General features: G+C 40.4%; 1 protein-coding gene across 1 annotated transcript in view; it reads left to right on the top strand.

Annotated features, from left to right (window-relative positions):
- The first annotated feature begins 62 nt into the window (after positions 1-62).
- The window catches only part of mtss1lb (MTSS I-BAR domain containing 2b), a 68633-nt gene continuing 41927 nt past the window's right edge, over positions 63-26768 (top strand). Inside the window, exons 1-3 of the mRNA XM_062419630.1 lie at positions 63-131; positions 21071-21132; positions 21520-21593. Of these exons, the coding sequence (XP_062275614.1) occupies positions 63-131; positions 21071-21132; positions 21520-21593 (205 nt within the window). The remainder of the gene's footprint in view (positions 132-21070; positions 21133-21519; positions 21594-26768) is intronic.

Below are 26768 nucleotides of genomic sequence, written 5' to 3'. Positions count from 1 at the left end.
GTTGGTAGCGCGCAGTTGGTGCGCGCCTCTGCAAATTCCGGTGAATGGTGGATTTGGCAAACATGGAGACCGTGGAGAAGGAATGCGGGGCCCTCGGGGGTCTATTCCAGGCGATTGTCAACGACATGAAGGTAAATAAAAGCCTTTTCTGCGTTTCACTGGAGCCGTTATCATGCTTATACACATGTGCTCCCTCCCTGAGAATAACCACATAGCCTAATCATAATGCAGCCGGTGTCTTGGTCCTAAATAAACCATCTGAAATGTCTGGACATGCTCTTCTACACATATGCTGATGCTGAATGGGGTTCTTTTATTATAATAATTATCATTATTTTAAATGAACATGGTGTGATGGCACCCGTTTTTACTGACAGTGCTGCGGCTGCCAGGTGGGTTGTTGGTGCGAAACCCGCCCCCTCCTCCCCTCCATGGCCAGAATATTGGCTGCGCATGTAAACGTCAATGCATCTATTATCGGACATGCTTGACGTGATGCTTAATTTCATTTCACCCCCAGCAAAACACAGGAGCACCGCACTCACAAAGCAGCAGCATCTGCTGTTTTTACGCAGCTTTATGGATGCGTCTGGTAACCCATATGCGCATCATTCTGAATGTTTCAGTGTGAACAACCCAAAAAGGAAAAAGCCCCGTGACAGTGGTCGGTGCTTATATGAAACCAGGAACCCCGTTCACTTCAATGTGTTTATTGAATGAGTGAATGGGTTTACTAGACAGGCCTCTACACATGTAATCAGATTTATGTCCGACAATGGACCCACAGGTCAGTTAGGCTATAGCTTTGAGACATTCCGTTACACACACACACACACACACACACACACACACACACACACACACACACACACACACACACACACACACACACACACGTGTGAACCATGGGTGGATAATTGTGTTAGATGCTTCATCATCATCATCACCACCACCACCATCATCTTCGCCATCAGCGTCGTCGTCGTTTCTACCCAAGCCAAAGTCTGAGTCTGTAAGAGAGCGTAGACACAGACATGACTCCCGCATGTTCAGACTTGCTGTAACGCTCTCGCCTTTTTCAATGGATACTGTGCGTCTCCATGAGAGTGCAGCGTCATTGATTTTCTGTCAGGCTGATCTGGCAGGAAAACATGAAGGCGTGAGAAGCCGTGCAGCCGTCAGACACCCAGCCTCCCTAGCCTCCCCAGCCTCCATGCCTTTCTGTCGGTCTGTCTGTTTGCTGTAGCTACCACTGCCCTGCCTGAGTTCTGTCTGTCTGCCTCAAAGACCCGTCTGTCTGTCAGACTCCCTTCAGCCAGTCATTCTGCAGCTTGAAGGCTCCAGTATGGCAGTGAAAGCGGCTGCTGCCAGGCTTTAGTGATTCAGTACTCATCCATGCCAAATGCACTGTATGCACTGGATGGATGAAATGGCTCATGATACAGTCTCTGTCAATATGTCTGCCTGTCAGACGCCCATGCAGCTCTGCAGGCCTCTCTGTCTGCCTGTCATTCCTTATCATCACTCTCCCTTTGTCTTCCCCCCCCATCTAAATATTTGTGTGTGTGTGCATCCCTGCATCATTAATGACACCACAGCATGGTCAGCAAGAGGTGTATCTGTACATTATTATTATTATAAGGAGAATATATATCAGTTGTATTGGTTTCAGATGCTTATCTCAAAATCTTTACATTTTATTATCATTATCATGACCCCAAATTCTAGAGGTCACGGCAAGTGCTGCATTCTAATTGGCGAGATTATTGGATTTTTATTGTTAGAGTGTCATTTGTGGGAGTAGGAGAAAGGGATACATCAGTAGGTTCAATACTTATCCAACACATGATACACAGATCCATTTTTTGATTTTCAATAAAACCTGATACTTAGGGTCAGATATGGATTGATTTAAAAAGAAGTGTTAAAATTGACTGTAGCAGTGTCGACAAAGGCTTTAAAATTAAGAGTAAAGTTTAAAAAAAACAACTCATACATACTCATTCATTCCTCCTTCTCCTGGCGGTTTGCTTTGCTTATTGATGCATAAGGGATTCCAACAGTGCTTATATGTAAAATTGGCAGCAGGGATGTGTATGGCATCGCCCACACGCCTCCACACACACGCATGTATGTGTGTGTGTGTGTGTGTGTGTGTGAGTGTGTGTGTGTGTGTGTGTGTGTGTGTGTGTGTGTGTGTGTGTGTTTGTGTGTACAAGGTAGAAACAAAAAGGGGACCCACTCATCAAAACATTGCTCCATAGCACTACTAGTGGTCATAAACTCCAAAGTGCACCTTTAAGGTAGAGTGTCATACACACATAAATACATACATACATACATAAAATTTCATGTAAAATTTCATGTAGAATTTCAGGTATTGCACCATCAACTGTATGTCAGGATCTAAATGATGGGTATTGATGAACAGGAAAATAATAAATAATTTGAATGTGATGCTTTGTATTGTGGGAGGTACACTTGACAATTTTTGAGGCTGTATATTAGTCTGCTCCATCAAAGATTCTCATGAAATGTTTTGTGTTAGTGTGGTATAATCCACTTTATAAGATTTAGTTGTTTTTCTAGAAGGATTTAGGATTTCTGTTATTGGATAGTTGTTATTTTTAAGCTACTAAAATGATCCAATATTAATCCCAAAATGCTCAGCCTGTCTTTGTTAGTCTAACTTCCAAATTCTGTTGCACGGGTGTTGCTGTCATTGTCTGCAGTGCTTGCGCTGTAGGCGTGGCAGCAACCAAAACATTTTGCATTGCTCGTCCCGCGATGGAAATGAGCAAGTTTCATTCATCTATACTTTGTTAAACACAGAGGGGAATTCTTCAGAGGGCTGTATAATGAGATGCACCCACCATGCAGATCATAAATCAAGGCAATTTCAAGGGTTCTGTGCTAATGGGAAATCATTATTCTGCCAAATACGACCATTTTGAGACGATAACAGACTCAATGCTCATCCCTTTGAAAAGCATTCGGGTTTGGTTGCATAGCAACATCAGCACCTATGACACAGCATCTGTAGAGCTCTTTAACAGAGTACGGGATGTAGTTAAAGAAGTGAGAGGTACTAGGAAGAACTACTGCAGGATTGATGGATAACACAATCGAAGCAAGTTTTAAAGCCGTTTTAAAAGCATGTAGATGTCTCAGCACTTTTTCTTCTTGGGAAAGTGAAAACTCAACCGTTTCTTGGGAAATGACCCCATAACCCACAGTACCCTGAGTACAGTAATGGTCTATTTTAAGCAATATTAGGGTTTTTAAGATTTTGCATGGAGACAGTGCTGAAATGCCCCCCTAGCTAAAGAACTGTATAGTTTAGAGAAAGCTGTGGTTGCAGCTGACTCTTTGGCTTTCTAACATTAATTATGCTCTTTCGAATACACTCCCTGGGCATAAACATCAAGAACAATATCACAGAAACATGAAGACAGAGATCACACTGATGCTCAAACACAAACACAAACACACACACACATAAAACAGATTCATCTTTCTCTCTGCTTGCTCCTTCTCTTACGCCATCTCTGTTTTCATCTATTATTTAGTTGGACGCTAATGGCTCTCCTGTTTATGTTATCCAGCTCACTCAGACATATATGGGTCACTACAACCTGGGCCAAAAAAACACTACTGTCCTTTTATAAAATGGATGAATTCCTGAATCTCATAGGAGGCGTCGAATGAACGTCATCGAGCAGATGAGAATTATTGAGTCGTCAGCTCTCAAACTCACTTTGACTCAACAGGAAACAATGTGGCTTTGATCAATGTTTATAGCTCACCAAAGAAGAACCCATTTGTCAGATGAAACGAACGGATTAATAGTTTTTCTTCACAGGTTCTCGGAAACAGGCCGGTTTGTTAAGCGGATGCAAGACTTGTGCAATCACACATGCGCCGCAGAGGAGACATCTTAAAAATACCAATGAATGATGTGATACGCACAGTCCACAGACTACACGTTCAAATGCAGAAATAAAAGTGAAACTCTGATCATTTTGAAACCAAAAGTGGCACACTTATCTCCAGTAAAAGACATTATTAGTCTATAATATTTATGTTGGCTAATTTTAGCTCATGGTAGCAAACTGTAGCATTACTCTGATGTATTTTAGCATTGATCATCACCACTTATGGCCACGGTGGTAATGATAAAGTTACATAGACTGGCTGTAAGGGCCTCATATCAATGTGTGATATTTAAGTATTTCTTTTTGATAGCAATACTGACATTTTGTTACATTCAATTAGAACTATAGGTCGGAACTAAAGGTACAGGGACTAAAGGTAAAGGTGTAAAGGTAAAGAATGCAGAATGTAGGTAGGTAAAGATCATGAAGCACTAGGCCTCAAGTAGATAGTTTCATATAAACAGATGGTAGACTTCAAGTGGGTCACAGTAGAAGATAGGTCAACTTAACATGTGAATGGATAGTCAGGAACATCCCTGTCCTATCTCCTGGCATCCTTATTCTTCTACCTAAACCAGTATTTTTATCAGTTGCTTTACTAATCTCCATTTTGTGGCTAAACTGGTTGAAAGTGACATTACAGATCTTTACTTAGAGACTCCAGTTAGCATTCCTTGTACAGTATTTTATTATCAAGACTACTGCAACATCCTTAGAACATCTAGAACTGAACTGTCTTATTCAGCAATACCACACCCTCTATTTATTTTGGACACCTGCTGTAGCCAATATGTCGTCCTGCCCCTCCAACGTTTATCATGTGCTTTTGTCTCTGCTAGTGGTGCTTTTAGGTGTCATGCATGCTCATGAGTTCCTAATTTAGAGTCAAGCTGAATGAACGCTAGCGTCAGCAGATTGGATCTATGCTGTTGAAAAAGCACTTTTTCTTCCTCTTTCCCCAACATCTTCCTCCTTTCCCTCCTCCTCCTCCCCAGGTCGTCCCTTCCTCTTTCCTTTCTCAGTAAATCCTCCACCCAAGGCAACTAATCACGCCATGTGTGTCTGCTGTGTGTGTGTGTTTGATATTTGCGAGGCTGGTGTCTTTTATGGTGTGTAGATCTGATAGTAGTAGATTTTATGTGATAATGGCTCAAAGTGGGAATTGCTAAGAAGCTCATGATAATAAAATAACAAAGCGGTGGTGTAGTGTTGCAATTTTCTGGCATTGTAAATATGGTGTACATATAAAAAACCTTCCCATATGTTCATAAATTGTACGAATGTATGTATGTGTGTGTGTGTGTGTGTGAGGGCGCAATGTAGTTGTCGGCCATGCATATCCCTGGAGGCTACGTCTCGTAACTTTCTAGTGAATTACAATCACCCCACCCCCGAGGGGTAATATGATGAGACGCAGAGGTCATGTTCACGGTCAGCTGAATATATGGACTAGTGGTTACTGGGTAATATTTTGTTGATAGCAGCAGTAGGAAGGAATAAAGAAAAAATGGGAAACCCCCCCCCCCCTCCTTAAAGGCTGTTAAAGGCTTTTTAGTTTGTGTTCTTCTAGTTTTCTTTATCTTGTTCCCTTAACTGTATATTGTTAATAATGATAATAATATGCACGCTACAGACAACAACAATCATGCTTCCAGTGTTCACAAATTTAGTGGGCTACTATATATATATGTATAGCCCAACCCACTTCCCCTACTATGTTTATATACTGTGTCTATTTGTATGCCATGTATGTCCGTATGGCATAATATTGGTAACTAAACAAAACATACGGCATAGGTCCGTGGTGTTAATGAATCCTATTGGAGCACACACTCAATAGTGGAAATGCAACCTCATCAGATTTTGCGAGGTAGCGTCAATGATGAATTTGTTTTAAAGGGGCACTCCGGCAATTTTTAGTACTGCACTTCCATAAAGTTGTGGGACTGACAAGAGACACATTAATAAAAGAATGATCAAAATCAAAGCAACAGTGGCTGAGATAACTCTTTAAGCTGCGTTCAGACCAAAAGCGTCTGACGCGAATTGAGCGGCAAGTCTACATAGAAAATGAATGTAAATGGCGCGATAATAATTGATAAATCAGTAATGAAATGAATCCTCACTACCTGCAGTCTTAGTTTCTATCATGTTGAATCTACACTGTCTAAAAAGAAAGTGTATGTGGACCATCTGAACTAGAATACAGCAGAATTCCAGTTTTATGTTATCAATGTTTTTCACCAAATGATTCACAGTAAAGACTGCTACAAAACTACACGATATAAGCATTTCAGTAATTCCATGAATACATATCAGTTATATATCAAGACTTTGTTTTTCTTTGAATTTGACTTTACTTTAGTGGTGCATAGATGGTAGTCCTTAGCTCAGATATGGTGGGAACCAAAATGAGACTGCAGCTTGTGATAGCAAGCCACATCTGCTTAGCTTTTTTCTCTGGCCATGACCATGATTCACACCGCACTGTGCATACCATATAATACAAATAATACACACAACCCCCCAGTTAGTATCCCTGCAGTTACATCGTGTCCATTAATGTTTCATCCTGGCTTTGTAGCAGCAGGGAACTATGGATATTCTAACATGCTCTCAGCTATATTTCCTAATTCAGTTGTAGTTTGAAGGACGCTTTCATGGTTGCCCTATTAAAATAAACAGGCAAAAATTAATAGTATCATGATAGGTGGAAACAAAGTATCTCAAGCTCCACTTAATGCTAGCACTTAATTTACATTTGTACGTATACCCCAAACTCCAAGGGCAGTGATTAAAGCTTGGAGCTTTCTCAGCTTGGCACACCTGTATTGAAGGATTTCTTCCAATTTTTCCTTGCTCTAACCCTAACCCTCCCAAACCCTGTCAGACAGAATGTGAAATGTCTCTGTTTAGATATTCAGTTGCTGTGTGCGCTGTACAGCAGCTGTTTTTCAAGGTAACCCTCTGTATGTGTATCTGGTCTTCCCTGCCAATGAAAGCCTCTAGATTAAGACGTTGCCAGCCTGCACCAACATGCCTTTGGGATGGTATAATCCAGGTGATGAGTAACACCTGTTTCTGTCAGAACTTTGTCAGATCAGAGAGAATCATTGGACATGTAGAGTCCTTTCAGTGCTGTTTGACAAACTCCAGGTGAGTTGTCTTATGCATTATGCACTAGAGTGACTTCCATGTAGCCACTGTACTGACTGCTGCACAGATGGTAGGGGATGGGCATGTAGAAAAGGGGTCTGATTGACATACTGAACCTCTTCATTTGTAGAATGACATTTTTGGGGTACTTTACCACCTACTGGACTGAACTTTATCAGTATTTGGGAAGGAAACTGAGGTAATTTAGAGGAAACTGTGGTTTGAGGCTTGACTGCCTCCTCATTAAAGTAGAAAACTAGAAAAAAACATCACAACAGACCAGGAGAACTGGAAGTAAACTGGTCAGTATCCTTTCAGACACTGCTCATTGTTGCTGATCCCTTGAAAAGCCCATGACAATTACGTCCTGTGACTCTGGGCCATTCTGCAGCACTGAAGATGCTCTGTGGAAGCGTATCATTAGTCCAATCTGTGGTGTGTTTGTGTCTGTGTGGTCTAGGGGACTTCCCACCACAGCACTGTTGTTTAAAACAGAGACCGAGATGCGTGTCAATAGAAAGAGGGAGGATAAAGACGGAGACGGTTCTCTCATCCTCATGGCTGGTGTATGTCCATGCAGTGCTAATTCCATCAGACCATTTCTTACAGCAATTGAAAACTGATGAGATATTGCTGTTTTGTGTCCAGAGTAGACATCTTTTTTAAAGCAGACATTTTGACTTCATCGTAGTAGAAAAAGCACTGATGACATTACCAATGGCTCTTTTCTACTCAAGTGTCACATAGAGCCAGTGAGCCAGAATGCACCATACCAGGACCTTGAAACTGAAGCAGCTAAATGTAATTCATCCATCATTAATTGTATTATTTACACCTGTGCTTTTCCTACTGTGGCCTGTCAAAATGGCTGTGTTTTTGCAATGAGGCATTGGTAAGACAGATCATTAGTATGCAACACACAAGAATTGATTCATGAAATTTATTAAAACAGCTTAACTGAATACATATTTTATGAATTAATGCTAGATTAAACGACTTGTTTAGATTCACATTTTGTGTGTATCTATCTTAGTGGCAGTGGATATGTTTGCTTTTAGCAGTTTGTGACGTTACTCCTTCAGAGCGGCTTTGTATAAAACTGGGTGGTGTGTTATTGTTAATATGAAAGCTTCCTCCTTTTTTGACTTTGCCTTTCTGTTCCCTTTAAAGGTCAGCACTGTCAAGATGGTTTGCAATCAGTCAAATGCCCAAATTCAAAGTAAACCGAAAGTGACCTCTATGCAAAAACTGCACGAATGTACCCCCAAGCGAATACACTAATAGTAGCAATGTCCTTTGCAATGACTTGATTTCAGTCATTTCAGACATTTTGCTGCTACAAGTGTTGATGATAACAGTTGGCTTGTAAAGCTGTACCTTGGAACACAACCAGTTTTTAGAGAAGCAGTAGAAACAGTTATTTGATGGCAGGTCGAGTGTGTCTTGCAATTTAATGTAAATTACCCTCATATGCATTGTTTTTTTATTTTAAATGACACAAGATGTTTGACCTTGAAACTTTTTCATTGCACAAAAACATTCAATCCACTCCATGAGTTAAAGTTGCCACCGTGCCAACAGAATCACAGGACGCGCAAAGGAGCATCTCTCTCGTTAGAGCTCGTTAAAATCTCTGTGGTCGTGAGGGCCCCGGGGCTCGTTAGGGCCGGCAGAGATGAATGAGGAGGACTGGTCGTGGGAGGCGTGGAGGCTGCTGGGAGCCAGCCAAGACAGCCTCTCTCACTGAACCCTTTGTCAGGCCTGTCAAAGCCTTCTCATCACACTCAGCTGTTCACTGTAAAACACACTGATCATTATGAACAGGCCAGAGACATAGACAGAGAATAACAATGAATGTGTGCAAATCAATATTCTCTTGTTCATTTCAAAAAGAAGAAGACATTTTTTAAATTTCTTTTGTAGCACATGTGCTTATATGTGTGTGTGTGTGTTTATCCTGACTACATAGCCTGATAAAGAGCTGATTTATCAATATATGAAAATCAATTCTCTTCCCCCATGCTAGAAGCTGCATAAATTGAATGGAATTGGATGGTAGAGAATGGTACAGCTGTAGAGGAACGATGAAGAGCAAAAATTAAAATACAGCATCTGCACTCAACCATAAAGAAACTCCACCCTTCATCTCCATCAGCACTGACAGCCTCTGCATCTCATAACATACTGATGTGCTTTGCTGCACCGCCTTGCTTCCTGTCATCTTTTTAAATGCCTTCACATAAGAATGTCTCCTCCTGCATTGCAGGGCGGCCAAGGACACTTAAAAAATCTAATTTTGACAGCATCGAACGGTATAAAATATCTTTGGAAACGGTTCTGAATAGACAACAGAAAGATATTTACAGTTCTAGCCCAACAGATCAATCACCCAGGCCGCTATACTGGTCAGTATTAGTATATCTCTGATATACTGGTATAAATGTATACGTTGGCCAGTAAGTATAAAGGAATGTATGTATAGAAACGCTAAAGATTTGTTTGAGGTCATTTAGAGACACTGTTGTAGCCTGTTGTACAGCTGTCATCAAAATGCTCCAAATATTGAGCTAATAGGTCAACAGCAACACTACTGAAGCAATAAAATGCTGCAACCACTTTGCATTTTGCTCATATTATACTGTAGTTCTTCATTGTTTTAAATAACATGTTTTTAATGTCAACCAAATCTGCACACAATCCCGAGTTTTTAAGACAAGTTTAGCCTCGTCTGTTTGGGTTTTACCAGACTGAGTCATCAAGGTCAAGCTCCTCCTCCCTCTCCCCCCCCCCTTCATGTCTTCCCCCTACATTTCTCTCTAAGTGCTGAGGGTCGCAGGAACGGTTACCGTCACTTACGCTAAGTGGTCTTACGGACACACCTACAGTGTGCATCAACAGCTCTTTTACACGATCGGAGCAGTGGCGATAATAATAATTTCCAGCTCGGCAATGGTAAGGAGAGAAACAGCTAAGTGTCATCTTCATACCTTTAAGAGCCCGGGTGATTGATGGCTGCTTGTGAACATACAATGCAATGAAGCATCAGTCTGGTGTTGAAATCTCTCTCCCCATTTCTATGAAACACTGCTTTGGCCTGAAAGCAGAGCTGAAAGGAGGAATCCTCTAAAATCATATTACTTTTACGCACTGCAGTTTACTCAGCTTGTGAATATAGTTGTATCATATCTTCTATCTTGTAAAGTCCTGATAATTTGATAATGAAATTTGAGATTCACCAGGCAAGGCAGGTCTAACGATGAACTCCAGAGGCACTATGCTACATGCTATGAGGATATCTTGGCTTGTGCTTCTTTGTGTGACCATTCTTTAGCCTTGCTAGTGCCTTGGCTCATGGGATGGCAGTGCATTGGGTATTCCACCACTTTTGTCCACAATGAAATATCCCCACAAGTACTGGATGAACTTTGGTACAGACATTCATGGTCCGAAGAGAATGAATCCTGCAGACTTTGGTGACCTTTTCTCTAATGCCACCATGAGGTTGACATTTTTGTTGTTTCGTGAAATATCTCAACAATTTTTGGATGGATTTTTAATGAACTTTGGTACAGACATTCATGGTCCCCAGAGAAAGAATACTGTACACTCTGGTATGCTTCCTCTAATGCCACCATGAGGTTGATATTCAATTACTGTATGGATTGCCATGGAATCTGGTACACATATCTATGTATGTTGCCCAGAGGGTTAATCCTATTGATTTTGTGATCTTCTGACTTTACTTTAGCACCACCATGAGGTTAACATTCAATTATTTGATGGATTAGAATGGAATCTTGTAAACATTACTACTTATGTTGCCCAGGGGGTGAATCCCTCTGATTTTACTTACACCATGAGGATGACATTTTTGGTTTTTCATTAAATTTGTCCAATAGATTGCCATGAAATTTTGGTTCCAGTACAACATTTATAAATTGCAGCCACCATCACATTCAGTTCAGATGGGTCAGGTTCCAGTGCCTTTTTCCCCTTATGTAGATGTTTTCAATACAAAGTATCAGACCAAGTCAGTACCAATGACTGTATTTCATTATGCAATGCTGACTGGGTTAAAATTATATTACATTTTCATTTAATTGGGAAGCAAATCATCCTGTCATTAAGACACATTGGTTTTAAATCAGACAGTTGTTGCAGATTTTTACAACACAATCTTCTTGTAGCTGCCTCCAATACTAATACTGCTTTCCTCCTTTCATTCTTATCGCTGCATCTTTCATTCCTGCTATGATACAGTAGCATCTGATTATGTGTGTCCGTTCATGACCGTTCTGTCTGGCATGTTACATGAAATTCATGGCTGTCGTTTTACCCAAAGCATGGTGCAGACATCCCATTGTGCAGATGTTTCACCAATAGGGCGTCTATGATCTCTGGCCTTGCAGCGCAGAGACACAACAACACACAGATGGTTCCCTCTTTCCCCTCATCACTATGTTTAGATTGGAATTAGCTGCTGCACTTCATCAATTATGCAGCGAGGCAGCCTCTGTCTCCTCATCTGCATGCTGATCCCCTTCCCTTTGAAACAAAGTGCCAGCCGATGAGCTGGGAGAGGCGTTTTACTCAGCATGGTGGAGGAAATCATGACTCCACTTATTTTGCTACTGCATGAATCTTAAAAAAGAAAAAAGAAAAAAGGTTTAAGTGGACCATATTTCCTAAATAAAAGAAGATAGTCAATTAAAAGCTGGGTGTCGGATAGTGATCCAGGGTGTGGTTGACACATAAGTAAAGGCTGGCCCAAAAAACAGGCCAGGGAAAAGACAAGGGTGGATAAACTCCTGGTGCCTGTTATGTAATGTGCATGCTAGTTAAGCATAAATAGTAGTTACCTGGATACAGTGCAAGTTCTATGAATTCAAGCAGAGGGGGAAAGAGGAGAAACAACATTGTTCAAATATGTGAATATTTTAATAATAACGATGGCAGCAACATCACATGAGCATGGGTAACCAGGGTAGCCAGTGTAATGATGGTAACTTGGGTAAACTGGCAAGCATACAACCATGACCACACTATCCACATCCTACAGCTAAGTGGTGCACTGCCATAATGTTCCCAATGAAACTCAAGCGCTAGGATTATAGTTCCACACATTGTAGTGAGTAGCTAGAGAAGTAGAGAAAACAAGGATGCTTCATACTTAAATATACGAAAATATACTTGTCAAACAGAGGGAATTAGAAATAAAGGCGCCTCTCTAATATAAGCCTGCCTCCAATAAAGGCCTGGTACCCTCTGCAGTTGACGTTGGCCACTATTAGAGGAAATACAGTAGTTATTTGTTTTAAAACTGCTATCAATTGAATTTAAATTACATTTTCCATTCCTTGTTAGTCCATTTATCTATCCAATAAACCAAAACAGGTTGCTTGTCATTGGCCTTCAAAACAACCCATAGTACAGTTTTCTGATCTGACGGCCCTATCCGCAGGATACATTATTTGTTTGTCTTTTTCAAAACACATATGGGTATTTTCTGATCTACCACTGCTATGGTCAAGGTTTGGGTAAAGTTTAGGCAGCAAAAATACCAATTTGGGATTAGGTAAAGACTGCGGTCATGATTTAACCCAGGCATGTTCAAACTATTCCATAAAGGACTGTGTGTCTGCAGGTTTTTGTTCCAATCAATCAAGAGCACCTGATTCAACCAATCAACTGTCTGAAGACTGAGATCAGTTGATTAAATGAGTCGAGCCCGGTGTGCTCCTGCTTGGTTGGAATGAAAACCTGCTGCCACATGGCCCTTTATGGAATAGTTTGGACATGCCTGGTTTAAACAAACCAACATTGGCTGGTTCTGTGCCCCCTCCACCACCTCCACTAATAGTTTCATCATCAAGTTAGCACATCCTCCTTAAAAGGTTTTACAGTTCCATAATAATATTATACCACTTCTCAGAGACAGCAGCCTTTATATGCATTGCCCTCCAGGTTGCTTGTCTGGAAAATGTAATCATATGTTGCTTTAAATGTTTAATCAAAAGAGCAGTGCTGTCGTTTTTTCTTGCTAGGACAGCTGTCTCAGCAGAATATCTAAATTAACATTAATGAATGTCTTTTGATGAATTTGGTCGACAGATTGTGCCAGGGCTGGAGAATAATTGATGAAATTTTATTTATGTTCAAGACGTGATTTTTAGCTATGCTAGTGCTGTGACTCTGGGGATGACAATGTTGGTCTGTTGGTTGGTTGGTTAACAGTCCACCATTGGTCCAGATTGAAATATCTCAACAGCTATTGGTTGGATTGCCATGAAATTTGGCACAGAAATAAATGGTGACCTTTGTGATTCTCTGACTTTTCTACTAGTGCCCACATGAGGTTCACATTCATGTCCCAGCCAGGATGAATTCTAATAATTTTGTTGATCCTTTTGTTGATACAGTGTTGTTATATTCATGCTGCCAGTATTCAATCCCTTTCGGTATAAAAGAAGCGCAGTAACCTTACCTGTGAATGTAGGCGTGAATCACTGTAATGTTGCAGCTGACTACAGAGCAAACAAAAGACTGCACCATTCTTTCTGGAAGTAGTGTAGACAGATAATATGTAGCATTTTTTTCTCTATGGGTTATACATCCCCAACCTTGATAAAAATGAGTTTGATCCTCTATTTGAAAACTCCCAGCCAGTCGATTATGCATATAAAGCACTGTGAAATTAGCCTCTTTTGTTCGGTTCTTGCATTTCTCTTTTAACGTGTGAATTGGCTCGATTATACAACAAAAAATCTGGCTAATCCTTACATCCCTCTCTGCCTGCCTCCACCCGCTTTCTCTCTCCCCCTGTCTCTCTTGCTGGATTTCCTCTGTTTTTCTGTCTTGCTGTGGGGGAAACAAAGGGAACAAAAGAACGAGAGGAGACAGTAAGCTTCTCATCCACTGTAGTGAGTGGAGTGGAGCTCTCAATAGAGTGCTGGACAGACTGGGTGGACTGGTGGTTCTCTGAGAACTAGGCCAGAGGACTGTTGACAGCACCCCAGAGTCCAGAGTCAGGACCAGATGAAACAGAGGATTACCGGAAGAAAGAGTGTAAGAGGAAAAATAGTCAATATATTACTTTGTATCAGGGGTGGGAGATTATTATTGGAGGGATAGAGGAAGACGGAAGGGTCCCTGTACACCGGTTGGATTGAAAATGGGGATCAAGTGGAGGGTAAATACAGTTTACCTACCCTCTGTTTTTATAACCATACACACACACACACACACGCACACACACACATGCACACACAAAGAAAGTTAACTCTTTGAACCAGATTGATGCGATTTGCACCAGCAATTGTATCCTTTTTTTCTTCTAACTCAGACATATTGTAACACACAAGCATCTTCCTGATTACAGATACACTGCGCATAAAAATCATGTTAAATGTGACACTTATAATTTCAGATCTCCTCATCATAATCATGTTTAGATGTGTTTTTCAATATCTACAGTCCAGGTGACAGTGGTCTATGTATCCATGATTACAGTGCAAGCAGAAACAGCTAACAGCTAATGCAGCATGACTTTGTAGATTCACCAAAATGCAATGATGTATAAGCGGGGGGGAAAAAAAGATGATAAGACTGAATTGCATTTTATTTCACCTCAGTCATTCACTTTGACATTGTGTGTGTGGATGGGGGGTGGGAGGTGGGGAATATCTGTCCTGCTGACATACTTTTCAGTCAACTTGTTAACAATGTTCTTTTTATATTGATCAATGAAATATGTTGACTTTAAGTCCTTATTTCTGTTGCTTACATACACAACAAAGCCAGCTTGGTAGCTAGCCAATAGCTATCTATGTAGGAAGATGATGCCCCCATTGTTAATTCGGCCAAAGGTCTGACTGGTTTCTTCAGCCTCCACAAACAGCAGTCAACGGGCACAACACCAGACCTTTTCCAAATATGAGACGTGGGCTGCAGTCAAGACCTCTGAAACAAGGCAAAAACAAGGCTTAATTACAAAACATTTTTCCTCATCGAGTCTGGAAATATCATACTGGTGTTTCTAATGATTACCTATTAGGGACGATGAGAAGCTGGACTGCATTTTGCCTTAAAGCCGGATGCAGCTGCAAGTTACATGTAACACAGTGGCTATTGTGCAATTCTGATCAAATATTCTATCAGAAAACAAAGTCAGGTGTTACCAAAGCACCACAAAGTATGTTGCAGTCTCTCTCCATTCTTTCTGACAATCCTCATCAGACACCTGGTTGATGCTACTTCTGCCTCCCTAGCTGCAGGCGCCTGTCTCTCAGCTTCCGTGGTCGCTTCGTCCTCCACACTCTCTTTATCTGATTACACAGCACTATATTCAGCCTCAAAAAATTGTAATAGTGTTGCCATATCCCTGCTCTGACATTATATTCTAAAGGTATTTATTTGTATTAGTGTTAGAGTGAGGATCAAGGAGAAACTCAGCAGCTGAAGTCGGGCTGTAGCTGTAACATCGCTCCGCTCAGGTGGTCGCTTCTTTTTCCAGACTCTGTTGTGTCCAATTAAACAGCATTCATATTCATTCATATTCAGCTTTGTATCATGGATGATGCATTTTATGTCACCCTGCAGACTTTTGCAGAGGGAAGTTATTTGAATATACTACACATTGTAATAATACAATGCTGCTTGAAAATTGGCAACGTTTCCCTTTAATGCTAGAGACAAATTCTGTGAAAATGAGTTTTTTATTAGGGTGGTGTCACACTCCATATCATATATTAGAGATGTTTTACAGAATTTAGCAATAAAAAGTCTCATCAGCATGGTTGTTACTATATAACACTGACACCATTATATTCAGATATTTGTGGTGTGTTTAAAACCTGTGGACAAATCATGACGGTTTAAAATAGCATAAAACATGTCCTGGAACATGTATATTAACACTGACACGCCAAATGATGGTATTTATGAGTAGCTGAATTTATTCTAAGAAAAGCATTATGAAGTCTAACCAGCTAAGACATGCAGTGACAGTGTCATAAGCCTGAAACTAAAGCAAGTAAACACATTTATACAGCTTGGGTTCAAAGGGTCTTATTGGTGGCCGTCTGCTTTGTAGGGATCATCAACTGGAGATCAGAGCGTATAAACCTCTTTATAAAACACTACAAAGGATGAGAGATGCAGGAATATGAATATGAAATACAATCAGCCAGTTAGCATAATTCTGTGGAGATGATGGACTGTCATTGGGAGGAATGGAAGGAGAAACAGAATGAGGGAGGAGGAGGAGTCTTGCACAGTTTCTGGGGTTGGGGACTTAGATTACAGCCAGACCAAATGTGACAATACTGCCATGCCTCTGCGACACCATATGGGTAGATCCATCAGTCTAAATACAGCTTGCTGCTTGCCTTCATGGTTGCTCACTTTAATGTTCATAAGCGAAACAGATTGATAGAGGATTGACTTTATTTCTGTATTCAAATCATACTCTGCAACTTCCATTTATTTAGACTGAACACATATTAGATCTTAATTGTAATTGGTACAGTGATCTTAGGTCTTTAGTTTAAGGTCTTTAGTTTTATGGCTGCCTGTTAATAGCCAATTCTGCCTTTCTTCATTGAAAACGAAAGGGAGGCAGCAGTTCAACAGCTCGCCACATTCAATGAGCTTCATCCTGAAAGAGGCAGCGGTAAAGGAGGGAGGAAGGAAGGGAGGGTTAAAAGGAAGGAGGAAAGGTGAAGTAACAAAGTGACGTACACAAAGCTGGAAATTTCCCTCATTTTATCCCATAAATGGAGGTCAGAAGCATTGTGATTGTGCATAGTGTTCACCCTTACGTACACAATCTGATGTCCACTTGAGTTTTAAATGGGTGACATGGAAAAACAGAGACAGGAGAAAGCGAGGACGCACTTTTAGCTGTGATGTGTTTACACTGGGATGAATTGGGTAGTATGTATATATATGTGTGTGTGTGTGTGTGTGTGTGTGTCTGCGCACGTGCATGAGAGGTAATCATGCACGCCCTGCTGAGTTTTTGTGTAACACAGGATGTGGTGATGTAATAGTACACTATCCAAAAGCTTTTTCACACACTTACTGTCTCCCACTTCATGTCTCTCACACGCTGATGTATTTGCCCCTCGGCCACCGTGATATCCAAGTCCCACAACCATGTGAGCGATGTGGTTATGATCGTGGTCTTTGAGCTCTCTGGTTGAGACATACACACACACACACACACACACACACACACACAAACACACACACACACACACACACACACACACACACACACACACACACACAGAGTTATGGAGCATGGAGCTTGCAGGCAGAATGCCTTGTAACCCTCTGATATGCAAAACTGATTTCAAAAGAATTCAAACAGCAGATCTTTGTGCTCATATCTTTATAAGGTTGCTCAGTTTGACCACAGAAATCTTTTCAAGTTTGATCCAATCAATGGAATATTGAAAAAACAAGTAAGAGTAATGTGCTCATTAAATCTGTAATGCGCCCATTAAAAAAAACACTTACTGTTACCAGCAGTCGTAAAACACTAGAGCCGACATTTATGAACAGCTCTGCATCCAAGTTATAATCTTATTGATAATTATTACTAATAGAATCAGATATCAGTAGAGAATGAAAGTCCTGTTGTCGCTTATGGGCTGGTCGCACTGTTACTGACTTGTATAATTCATAATGAATCTTCCATTAAGATTTCATTGCACTCTCTCAAAGATGTACAACATATTCCAGGAGTTTACTATCCATATATATATATACGAGAAGAGTGACTCAATACATTGTAAAGCAATAGTATGGTGTATGACTGGGTATGACATTATTAACATGTATTATGTTAGCAGACAGGTGACTTTTAACACATTTGTCAAACAGGGACCATTATTTAATTATTTTGAGTGTCTGAAGTTTAATCTTCGCTCTCCTTTTAACTATGTTTGCTTTTCAGAGACTATTACAGCTGCTAAAAGCTGATTTTACTAGTCTATTGTTTGGTGCAGTTAAAGCACAGCGGGTTTATTAGAGCTTTTATTGCTAAAAACAGATTCCTGCTATGCTAATAAGAGTTGCAAGAGTGAAACAAAAGAGTTGTGGGCTGTAAAAACTAAAACAATAAGCTGAAAGACACCATGATGTTCCACAGAGCTGAGGGGAACGACAGAGTTTGGTGATAATACTCTCTTAGATTCATCACTATAAGTAGCACCTATCTCATAATATGTTGTTATTTGATCCATTGTTAATATGTAATATTGATTGGTCAATTGGTTTATTAGTGTGCAGTAGATGTGGCAATAGTACAGACACACCATACCAGACCATAAACACTCAGTTCTCTATGCAATAGGATGTGTTCACTGCACTGCTGCAGTCTTTTTCTACTCCCTCACATTTCAGAGGTTTAGCAAGTGTTAATTTGACTTGGTCAAAGTTATAAAATGGGATCAGGTGGCGGTCCATGTCTGGGCTACTTATCTCACAGCAGCATACAGTGTGAGGAGGGAGACCTGCATGTTGAGGAACAGGAAGCAACCACACACACACACACACACACACACACACACACACACACACACACACACACACACACACACACACACACACACACACACACACACACACACACACACACACACACACACACACACACACACATATAAACACTTCACTTGGTCACTTGCCACCAGGCTCTCATACTGGATTGAAATGCCCAAAATATGCTAATGAGGGAAAAGGCTGCTCGTGTGTGTGCGTGTGTGTGTGTGTGTGTGTGTGTGTGTGTGTGTGTGTGTGTGTGTGTGTGTGTGTGTGTGTGTGTGTGTGTGTGTGTGTGTGCAAGGAGCAGGGCGTCACTTCGTGTTATCTCCCGTCCACACTACTTAAGCTCCATAGTGCACTTCAAACAGCCAGCAAGGGGCGGGAGCAGTGTGTGTGTGTGTGTGTGTGTGTGTGTACATGGTGGAGGGGGTAGGTTTCGGTACCAAGGGGAAATAGGACTGTGATTTCAGACCAAATTAAGCCACATCAAACAGGCCAGATCAAAGAGTATACACCCTTACTGTCTGTGCCAGTCTGACATCACGACGGGATGCCCCACCCCCCCTGAACCACACACATGCACACACACACACACACACACACACACACACACACACACACACACACACACACACACACACACACACACACACACACATACACGCAAACACACACACATGCACACACACACTTCCTTCCATCCTCCTCACCTTTATTTTTTCATTATTTTATTTTGTCTTTTTCCAGATGTTCCTTACCTTTCTGCCTCTGTGAGGATATTTTGACCTATACTGATATAAACACAACCATCAACCCCCCAACACACACACACACACAGGCAATTTGAAGGTTTTTAACAGGGTTATAGGTTAAACTGGATCAAGTATAATGTAATATGTGCTAAAGATGGGGGTGTATGATAGAGCAGTCATCCAGTGAGGAGGAAGGGGGTTGGAGGATGGGGAGCAGCATCCATTAGAGACAAAGCTTCAGCTTTGAATTGTGTTAGAAATCCTGGCTGCTCGAGTCAAAGCCTTTGATGCTGCCTGATGCCAGTCGCTGTCAAGTGTTCTGTATATGTATGTGTGTGTCTAGTCTACATATGTGTGTGTGTGTGTGTGTGTGTGTGTGTGTGTGTGTGTGTGTGTGTGTGTGTGTGTGTGTGTTCGGGAAGATGGATTAGGTGGGTGCACAGGGAGAAAAGGAGGGGATGTTTCTGTTTTGGGGGAATAAACGAGAGTCTGGGTGAAAAAAAATTGGGGTACTGATCAAGGAGAGACTGGGAGGGGTGTGCGTGTGTGCGTGGGTGCGTGTGTGTGTGTGTGTGTGTGTGTGTGTGTGTGTGTGTGTGTATGTGTCTGTGCTTTTATGGTAAAGGCATAAGGAATTGGTTTATGACAGACGCTGAAAGGACACCTACAGTGTAGCACTACAAGAGAACAAAGAGTGAGACTTACAGAAACGTCTGTACATTTGAAACTAAGAGTTACATGAAAAAAAAATTATTATTTCTTCATCTATTGACTGATGATGATAATGATGGTTATCATTATTAATAATAAATACCGAACCATTAACTGTACAATATAACAGTTATAGTAAAATCCAGAGCTTTTATCAGCTAAATGTACTTAGTGTATCAAAAGTAAAATGAGTCATTATTCAGAATATTTCTTTTTTATGTTATTATGTTTATAATGATATGATTTAATATATAGAGCAATCTTTAGGGTGCTGCTACTATACCCATTCCTTTCAACATTGACTTGTCTCAGTATTTTAGTGGGTATGTGCATAAAATGTCCAAAACATATGAAAATATGTTTCCCACGCTGGAAAAAACCCTCCACTGGTACTGTTCACACAGCCTGCACTTGTTCAGTTAAATTCATTATCATTTAAAATGGGATTAGCAAAGAGAAAAATGAACAGTGATGCAGAGTGATAGTGGGAGAAAATGAGATGAAGTAAGAAAAAGAGGAAGTTAACATTTTTGTGGATGCAGCCAAACTGCTTTTTTCCAGCATTGCTGCACATTGAGTCCACATTCTCCATGTTGGAGACAGAGAACGGTCGACGGTGACCTCGAAAATTTGATGAACTTTTGGATCAGCTGGCTGAGAAACATTCACATTGTGTAACACATGCATCTGTACAGCTGTTCAGTACATGAGGTCAGTTTAAACCAATGATTTGCCAAAATCCACAGATATCCTCACATTTTAGAAACAAGAACAACAACTCTTTGGCATTTTCTTTGGTAATGGATACAAATTATAATCGCTCTTTAAAATTGTGACAGATAATTAAATCCCAATACGTTTTATATGTTCTATGGTTGGAGGTCTGAGCATGCCAGACAAATAAGTTGTTTCTGAATGTATGATATGTGTTGGTATTAATGTATATTGTTGTGTGTGTGTTGCCAGTGTTCCTATCCTGTGTGGGAGGACTTCAGTGCCAAGGCCACCAAACTCCATTCCCAGCTCCGGTAAGTTCCTCTGAGTCACAAATAAATATATAAATGAATCTGGCTGTTCCAATGTGGAAAAACCTGCATATGCTTTGTCGCTCTTTAAATTGAATAGAAACTTGGTGATACATGATTTTAATTAACTTAATTTTTTTTTTTTTTTTAATCTAAATTAAATTCTTATGTTACTCAATGAAAATAATAAGTCTGCCTTTGTTTTGGTTCTTCATGAAGCTGTAATCAGGGAGTAACCCCTGCAGAGGTGGAAAACATTGATATCAGCTACTTTCACATTGCTATTGTCTTACGTAATATGCACATCAGACTAAAGCAGCTGCTCGTTGAAAAAAAGCTTAATCATAATTACATTTTATTTGAGGTGATTGCTGTTTTCTGTCCATGTAGAACCACTGTTCTGGCTGCTGTGGCTTTCCTGGATGCCTTTCAGAAGGTAGCGGACATGGCCACCAACACTCGAGGTAAGAAACATCAAGCGGGTGTGTGTGTGTGTGTGTGTGTGTGTGTGTGTGTGTGTCCCCTCCCTTATGTGTCCCACTGCCAATGCTGTTTTTGGTTTCCACATGGTAGCATTATTAGGAAGCTTATTATGTCCGTGAGATGTTATCAGCCAGTCTGCTAAACTCTCTAGTGACTGATGAAAGTGTTTCCAGCAGCCTGAAGGTACAGTTTGTCCCAAACTACAAAGCAATTACAGAGTCCAAAAATGACACAAGTATCAAGGAGAGGTTGACGAAATCTATTTTTGTAGTGATGTGTATCAAAACTTGTAGATGCCTGAAGATCAGTTTTCTATTTGTTTTAAACAGTGTGTGGTTTTGGAGGCTGATACCAGTGTTTCTGTTGTTTGTTGATGTTATGTACCAGTTTGCCAAATCTAAAAATTTCACAGCGTTTCAGTCTTAAAAATCCAAAACAGAAGAATGATGTCTTCACCCTGTAACATAAAGAAGTGAAACACAAGCACTAAAACTAACATGCTTATTTTGAACGTGATTCAAATATCTTAGAATCAAGTTGAATTCAGGCTTAAACTAATAATAGACGATCAGTTAATGACAAATTAAAGAGAAATAGTACACTTTAGTACACTTTAACCAGATGATTCCAGGAATGTGGAGGCAAAAGGAATAGATTCAAGGAATTTAAAGTCCTCCTTTTCACATTCCTGTTTGTGTTTCCGTCGCATCTAAAGAACTGTGAAGATTAGGCAAATTAGACCAGCAGATTACAGAGTGACGTAGATATTTGAAGCGCAGTTTTCACACATGAGGGAAAAACAACATTCATCTTGTTGTGTGTTGTATTTAAGCTTGCGTGAATCTAATGTCTGAACACGTGAAAAAAGCTGATCACAAGTTAAAGCAGAGTCTCAAGAAAGTCCAGTATCAAGCGATATATTAAGCATCATCTGCACAAACTGTTGGTTCATATTGCAAAGCCAGTTGAGATATTTTGAATGCATAGCTCAAAATGATGTTTTTCCCGCGCTGCACTCAACCAAAGAACTCACTGAACTTTATAGAAGTGTTGTCAATGGGCTGTTTTCTTTGTGTGTGTTTTCCGCTTGACACTCTTCATATTCCCTGTGAAGGCTAAAAGCTGCGCAGTAGTTTTGATAGAGTGTAGGCTGAGAGCTGAAAAGGTCACACAAACACTCTCCGCCCATTGAAGACCATTTGAATATTATGTTACGACTGAAGGAGGGGAAGACAACTGAAGCTGTTATAGAGGGAATTTCTCCTCCTGTTGTGACTTATTAGATGCAGCTGCCAGACAGTGTATGTGATGGTGACGTGCATGTGTGTTTGTGTGTGTGTGGCCCCAGGTGGGCTCTTATAGAGGAGGATACAGGAAGAGGTTCTTGCTGCTTTTACAGACCAGACAGGAAATCACCAAGCTCTGTCAGCATGTCGCTATCACTGCCACACACACACACACACAGGCCAAAACATAACATAAATGATGTTGGCACGAAGACGTAGACTTTGCATCAGAGGCTCTTTGTACTTTCTGTACTGATGAGTCATTCCTATTGGAGTCCATTTGTCAGATTGCTGTACAATTGCCGCTCTCTCTCAGTGTGTGTGATGTTCTCTAATAGATTTGTTAAATGGATGGAGGCAGGAGACGGCACCAATAATGATGCTCTCTCTTCTTGCCATTCGCTATATCAATGTGCCACTTATTACTGTGTGTGTGTGTGTGTGTATGTGTGTGTGAGCACAGCAAAGGGTACTGATGATCCTGGGGTCTGCTCTTGTACCAGCGCTCTCATTTACTAGCCTACAATGGTTGTTTACACACAAACAACAGAATTTCATGTGATTTTTTTCATTTTTTTGTGTTTTCGCCAGCTGCGTTGATTTACAAGAAATGTTGAATATTTCGGGAAGGGGTAGTGTTCAAGAGCACTGTATAACCACTACGTAACAGTATTGTATTGTTACATATTTGACAAACAAAGTTGTGCCATATTAGGGTTAGGGTTAGGGTTTACACCAGTAGTGTGGCTGTAGGGATGTCTGTGTTACGTTTACATGCACACTCATATTTATTCCGAATATCACAATATTCCAAATTTGATACGGGTCACGTAAACAACATATTAATTGGTTATTCCGAATTATACTTCATTCCGAATATAGCATTTTCTGATTACGACATGTGGGATATGCTGATATTATTCAGGTTTTAGCATTATTTGGACAAGTATACAACACATTCAGAATATGCATCTCAATTGAAGTTTTTACCACACTGATTGATGACTCAGGTAATGATGCACCAAAACTCAGCAGTGCAGTAAACATCATGGGATAACCTTGGTAATGGATGTGTCTGTAACTATACATTTATAATACCAGACATATCAATATCACTTCTAAATATCAGGCAGGTTTTCACCTTGCTAGTTTACTTCACTGCTTGTGGAGATCTTGTCATTCCGGTTGCCACAGCAGAGGAAAACCCTGAAATTCCTCTGCATGTAAGCAGGAATATTAGCGGAATATTCATTTTCATTAGCCATGTAAACAGATTTGTAGAAATATTGTCTTTTGCAGAAAATAAGGACAAAAACAGGAATATTTTGTGTATGTAAACATAATCAATGTCAGTATGCTGGTCTGATGGTCAGTCCAACATAATGCTGAGAGGATGAATCCTACTGACTTTGGTGATTTCTTGACTTTTGGTTGACATTTGTGGTTTTGAGTGAAATATCTTGACAACTATCAGATGGATTACACACATGAACTGTAACAATTTTCATAAAAATTCACTTTCCATCTAGCGCAAACTGATAAAAATATTAATTAGAAACAAAAAAGCCCATATGCTTGTGTTTTCACAGAAATCATAATAACCATGATTGGCTGTCCCCAATTTTTCAGTCTCTCTGGCTCAGCAGGTGGCACGCTGGGCTGCAAAGTCTCATTCACAATGAACGGCAGACTATTGCTGTCCCAAATACTGAGTCTGTAAGGCCCATTAGCCTTTTTATAACCTCATACATCATACTTATGTAAAAAAAAAAAAAAAAAAACTTGAATGAAAACCAGGTTGCTGTAAAATCTCTTTATCTTTCTAACCATCTTCCTCGGGGACAGATGAGGATATGTAGAGGAAGAATGAAAGGATGTTTTAAACACCAGCTATGAAACATGATTAACACCAGGAATTTTCAGAGGAGAGTTCTTCCTCCTTCCTAAAACAAAAAAAAAAGCAAGGAATAAGTGGCAGAAAATCCTCAGCAGCAGTGTGGTGTATGGTGCAGCGCCAATCCTCTCATCATATACTATGTATGGTGGCCAACGGGAAACAGTCCCATACAAGTGGGACTAGTCCTTTTGTCCTGTTTGGAACATGGCCAGACCTTGTTTTCTCTGTTGGCTCTCTCAATGTTTAGGTACCAGATATATTCCGTTGGCCGCTGAAGCTGATAAAGTTAAAGAAGGCAGCAGAGAGAGGGGGAGAGAAAGAGTTTTTCTTGTGTTTGTATTGGTGTGTATGTGTGTGTATGTGTGAAGTAGGGAGAGATTTAGCAAGTGGGTGAAATCCAGCAGGAAGAAAAGTGAATTCCCTGGTGAGGGGCGAATTTGAGTGTACTTTCAGATGTGTTCTTCACTCCTTTCTCACAGCCCAACACGCTTTCCCCAGAGCGAACTGGCTCTTTCTCTATCTTTGTGTGTGTGTGTGTGTGTGTGTGTGTCGGTGTGTCTGTGTGTCTGTGTGTCTATGTGTGACAGTAAACACCAGTGAAATGGAAGCACATAAACAAACACCTTGATCCCTGGTGTGTGTTGGTGGAAGCCTTGTGTCTGTGCTTCCTATCTTTAATAACATGTCTGTTTGGCACAGTTTTATCCTCATCATCCTCTTCATCCTCGCAACACTATCAGTCGCACGGCACCGTCCCATATTCGGACACTCTTGTGGAGCGTTAGCCTTTTTAGGAGAGATGGTCTCTTGCAATCTTTCACAATGTAGTCATACAAACATTCAATGCATTTTAGAATTATCAATATTGGCAGGAAAATGTTTGAGGAATCTCTGTTTTTGAAAGGCAGAAGACAGAGAGCGTGTCCAAATTTGGCTGCATTAGGTTCACGCTTGTTTATTCGCCATTTTAATGGAGATTTAGACAGATGTTAATCTGAGACAAGCATCTTATCCATAAAGTATAGATATTTTGGTCTAAGTTTAAAGAGGACATGGTATGCAAATTTCCAGGTCTATATTATTATTCTGGGGCCCCACTGGATATCTTTGAATGATTTACAGTTTAAAATAAACCTCTTATTTATCTTACACTGACTCTTTGCACAGTCTCTCTGTTCAACCTCACAGTTCAACAGATTTCTCATTTTTTATTCGAAATGCCAGCTTCTCAAAGACATTAGGACACATTCAAGCTGAAATCTGATCTATAATATTAGTATGGACAATACAAAAAACTCACAGAAAAGACTTAGCAACAACCTTAGCAACCATGACTAAGGAATGACCAGCTTGCAAACAAAGTATTCAGGCCAGATTAAAGCCCTGACTTTTGACTCACAGGGAGCATTTTAAAATATTAACCTCAAATTTTGTAACTAATGTTTAACATAGATATCTAACATCACATCAGTATATAAATAACAGAACATTACAAAAAGCATAATATGTCCCCTTAAAGTTTGTTTAAAAGTGTTATGTGACACAACTGTGTTGCACCGAATACAGGAACCACAGTCATCTGCGTACTGTTTGGCTCAGAAATACACAAATTAGGCCTGCAGGCAAAAGAATGGAGAGTGGAAATGACAGTTGATAAAACTATTTGAGGAATTCTTCATAACAATAATTTGCACCTCACAGGCCGTTATGTTGTGCATTCTTTTGTTGTTTATGTTTGTTGTGTTACCGCCCTCTTCCTCCCTCCGTCATGTCATGCTGCCATCGCCCAGATAGAAACGATAGCTTTCACAGTTAAGATTGTATGACAGTTTGATTGAATTTTTGCAATATCATCGTGCAATTTATTTTATTCTTATGTTATTGCAGCACTTGTTTTTAAGTGCTGTTTGGGGAAATATGTGAAAAAATGAATGTCGATGTTTAAGATTAATCATGTCTGTGAGGAGGATCCA

The sequence above is a fragment of the Scomber scombrus genome, chromosome 1 (assembly GCF_963691925.1).
Source record: "Scomber scombrus chromosome 1, fScoSco1.1, whole genome shotgun sequence".
Classification (NCBI taxonomy): domain Eukaryota; kingdom Metazoa; phylum Chordata; class Actinopteri; order Scombriformes; family Scombridae; genus Scomber; species Scomber scombrus.
The sequence above is the reverse complement of the archived record's forward strand: the minus strand, read 5'-3'. Positions and strand labels throughout refer to the sequence as shown.